The sequence below is a fragment of the Phalaenopsis equestris genome, unplaced genomic scaffold, assembly GCF_001263595.1.
Source record: "Phalaenopsis equestris unplaced genomic scaffold, ASM126359v1 Scaffold000525, whole genome shotgun sequence".
In the NCBI taxonomy this organism is placed as follows: Eukaryota; Viridiplantae; Streptophyta; class Magnoliopsida; order Asparagales; family Orchidaceae; genus Phalaenopsis; species Phalaenopsis equestris.
Genome location: NW_018164965.1, coordinates 88,061 through 91,443, shown reverse-complemented (window position 1 = coordinate 91,443; position 3,383 = coordinate 88,061). Strand labels below are relative to the sequence as shown.

Here is a 3,383-nt window from a genome sequence, read left to right as displayed (position 1 = left end):
TATATATATATATATATATATATATATTTGTGTGTGTGTGTGTGTGTGTGTGTGTGTTTGTGTGTGTTAAAAGTCATTTGCATGTTCATCCACGAATGAATCCAGCTTAAGAATATGCAAATTTCATTATGTCAATCAATAACTAGAACACTCCATAACATCAAAGTAACAATGGCGCCAGAAAACATCAAATACTTTCTTGTCTAATATACGTAGAACCCTTTATCTCAGAGGCCATGCATGAGTTCCTCCATAGGTTTAAGATTTGCTTCTTCCCCATCGCCGACATCCACATTGTTATTGTCTCTCGTGATAAATTCATACATATGGAAAGGGGTGCCGCCAGTGCCCTTAGCCGCTTCATTGACGAAGTTATTCCACGCATGCTCTGCCAAGCTGTCATAGGATCCTGGATTCTGAGCCGAGACGAGTGTCAGGAGAAGGGAAAGTGCCAGTGTGGCGGAGATGGTATGTGTTGCCATGATGTTGTATGTTTGGTGGGGGAGGGGAAATGCTGATTGACAAAATTTATAGTTTGCAGTACTAGTAATGGCTAACAAATTTAGGTTAGCTGAGCTATAAGTTGAGAAAAGGTTATTTTGGTTTCGTTTTTTAATGGTGGGAACAATTAGAAGGAAAAAATATATAATTGCTGCCCTTTTCATTATGGTGTTATTCGATTCCGGCCACATGATTGCTCAATTTAAGCCACCTGCTCGTTTTGGAAGTTTTAAGCTGTTGGATACCAAAGATAGATTAAAATTGTTTAATAGTTAAAAAAGATAGTTTCTTTCATTTTTTTTTCCCCTTCTAAACTTGTAAATAATTTAACAGTTCGTATAATCTCTTGCTTTTCGACGCTCCCTTCGTTCGAAATTCGTTCCCTGGCATGAGCCATGCCCGTCGAAAATAAGAGTGATTGTCGTGCTGCAGGGCATCAAAGGCCTCACTCCTATTATTATTCTGCAAAAATATTTTGGCTGTTAGCGCGAGGGACAAGCAGTTAATGAACTTGTTATGCTGCCTTATATATTTTTCATCATAGATTACATGTTAAAAATATGCTATTATTTTATTTACATGCACAGCATGCTTGGCTATCTACATTATATTTATATGTTGAATATCTCATATTCTTAAATGAATATATCGAAAATTAGATAATAATAATGCATGCGACACAGTTAAATGGCGTTTGACAAGAATTTGGTTAATTAGGGTACTTGATTGAAAATATTTCTGACTCAGAAAAGAATTCTCATTTTATTATTGTGTTCCAATTAGTTTGAATGTTACATAATAAAGTGATTTTTAACTATAAATTATGCAGTAAATTTTTTTAGTTGGTTCATCATTGCTTGCACTTTTTCTATTATCTGAATTATATATATATAATTGAATATCTCATATTTTAAAATGAATATATATCCTATGAATTTAAATATAATGTAGATATGTGGTATATATATATATATATATATATTCATATTTGGGATATATAGATAAAAGATGGCCGTTCTATTTGCTCTGCTAGGGTCTGCGCCATGGCTGCTCCCGCTCCCCTGGTAACATTGAGTTTGGTTTAGGTTTTGGAGGTGTCAGATACTACTGTGCTCTGGCATGGCGTCTGCCTCCTCTTGGTGACTTGTTTTGTTGGGGTTTTGTGCTTTCTCGGGTTCTCTGATATTCAAATTTTACTGTTCTATTGGTTTGGGGTTTGCTTTCCACTGGCTTTTCTGCGCATGTTTTGTTTGGTTGTTGATTCTTTCTTGTCTTCTTTTCTGGTTTGAGGGCCCTTCCTGCTTTGGGGAAGGCATGGCTGCTGACTTAACAACAACTGACCTAAATTTTTTTAGTAAATGCTCTTATGTTGAGGCGGTTGGTAATGTTGTTAATGGTTCATCCTTGGGGGACAAGCTGGTGTTTCCCTAAGCCTTTCATGAGTCCATTGAAGACAAATTTGAATGCCCTTTTGTGAAAAAAAGGACCAAAGGCTGGTAAACATGCTTTAATCTTTTCGGATGTTGAAGTGTCCAGTTTGGCTGATAACTTTAAATTCACCTTGATTGGAAAATTTCAATTGGGTCATCCTATGATGGAGGTCATCAGGAGAGCCTTTGATGATTTCAAATTGATGGATAATTGGAAGGTGGGATTATTTGATGGTAGGCACATAATGATCCAACTTGCATTGGAGGAGGACTATGCTAAAATCTTCTCTAAAAAGCAAATTGTGATTGAGAAACAACAGTTAAAACATTTGAAGTGATCGACTGATTTTGACCCTAATCAAGAGCCACCTATCATCCCTATGTGGTTTAAATTGTCTGGTCTCAAGTTACTACTTCCATCATCAAGTACTCTTCTCCATTGGTGTTATTCTGGGTAGACTAATGAAACTTGATATCTCTACTTTTAATTTAACCAGACCCTCAACTGCAAGGATTCTGGTGGAAAGAGATATACATTGCTTAAAGTTAATGAAATTTGGTTAGGTACAAACCATAATGGTTATTGACAACCAGTAGTCATGGAATAGAAGCCATATTATTGCAATCATTGCAGGATGTTTGGTCATACGTAGGAAAAATGTTATAGGCTCCACCCCTCTTTGAGACCCTCTAGAGCTGGACCTTCTAAGGTTGGTTTTCCTGCCCATACTGAAGAGAAGACTTCTAAACAAGGGGTAGATATGCCTACCCCACTCCATGCTCCTCCCCCGTTGGATCTCCCCGCCCCTCAAGCAAGAGATACATCAGATAACACAATTATTGATTTGGATTTGCCACCAAGAGAAGTGCATGTACCACATTTAAATATTGTTGCTCCTGAGGTGATGAAAGAACAATCTCCCACTGCCGCAGATTCACAGGAGGATGGTTATAATAACTCTTTGAGGTATTCTTTCGATGATGACACAATCCAACAAATGAGAGCTGCTCTGGAGGAAGAGTGGCATGTCCAAAAGACCAAGAAGAAGAAGAAAGGTTTGTTGGAACTAAGAAATTTACAGAATGACAATCTAGCTTTTGTTGGTGGGGGCTCCCATCAGTTGATGATGGAACCTATGTCTAGAACCAGGAGGAGGGGTAAATCCACCTCTTTTGGATGATGAATATTTTATGCTGGAATGTTAGGGGACTGGCTCATCCTAAGTCCCTTAATAGACTCCTCTATCTTAATAGGATGCATAATTTTTGGATCATTGTTATTTTGGAGCCTTTGGTATCCAAATACCCCAACAAAATTATTAAAAAGCTTCTTGGTTTTAAAATTCTTTCTAATATGAATAATAAAATTTGGTTACTCTGCAGACATGAAGTGTAGTGGATCGTCCTTTGTGACAACCCACAATTTATCCACTTATCCATTGATTTTGTAGG

General features: G+C 37.3%; 1 protein-coding gene across 1 annotated transcript in view; it reads left to right on the top strand.

Moving 5' to 3' along the window:
* The window catches only part of LOC110028759 (choline monooxygenase, chloroplastic), a 38,574-nt gene extending 37,661 nt beyond the window's left edge, over nucleotides 1-913 (top strand). Inside the window, exon 11 of the mRNA XM_020730737.1 lies at nucleotides 835-913. Within this exon, the coding sequence (XP_020586396.1) occupies nucleotides 835-913 (79 nt within the window). The remainder of the gene's footprint in view (nucleotides 1-834) is intronic.
* Nucleotides 914-3,383: the final 2,470 nt, after the last annotated feature.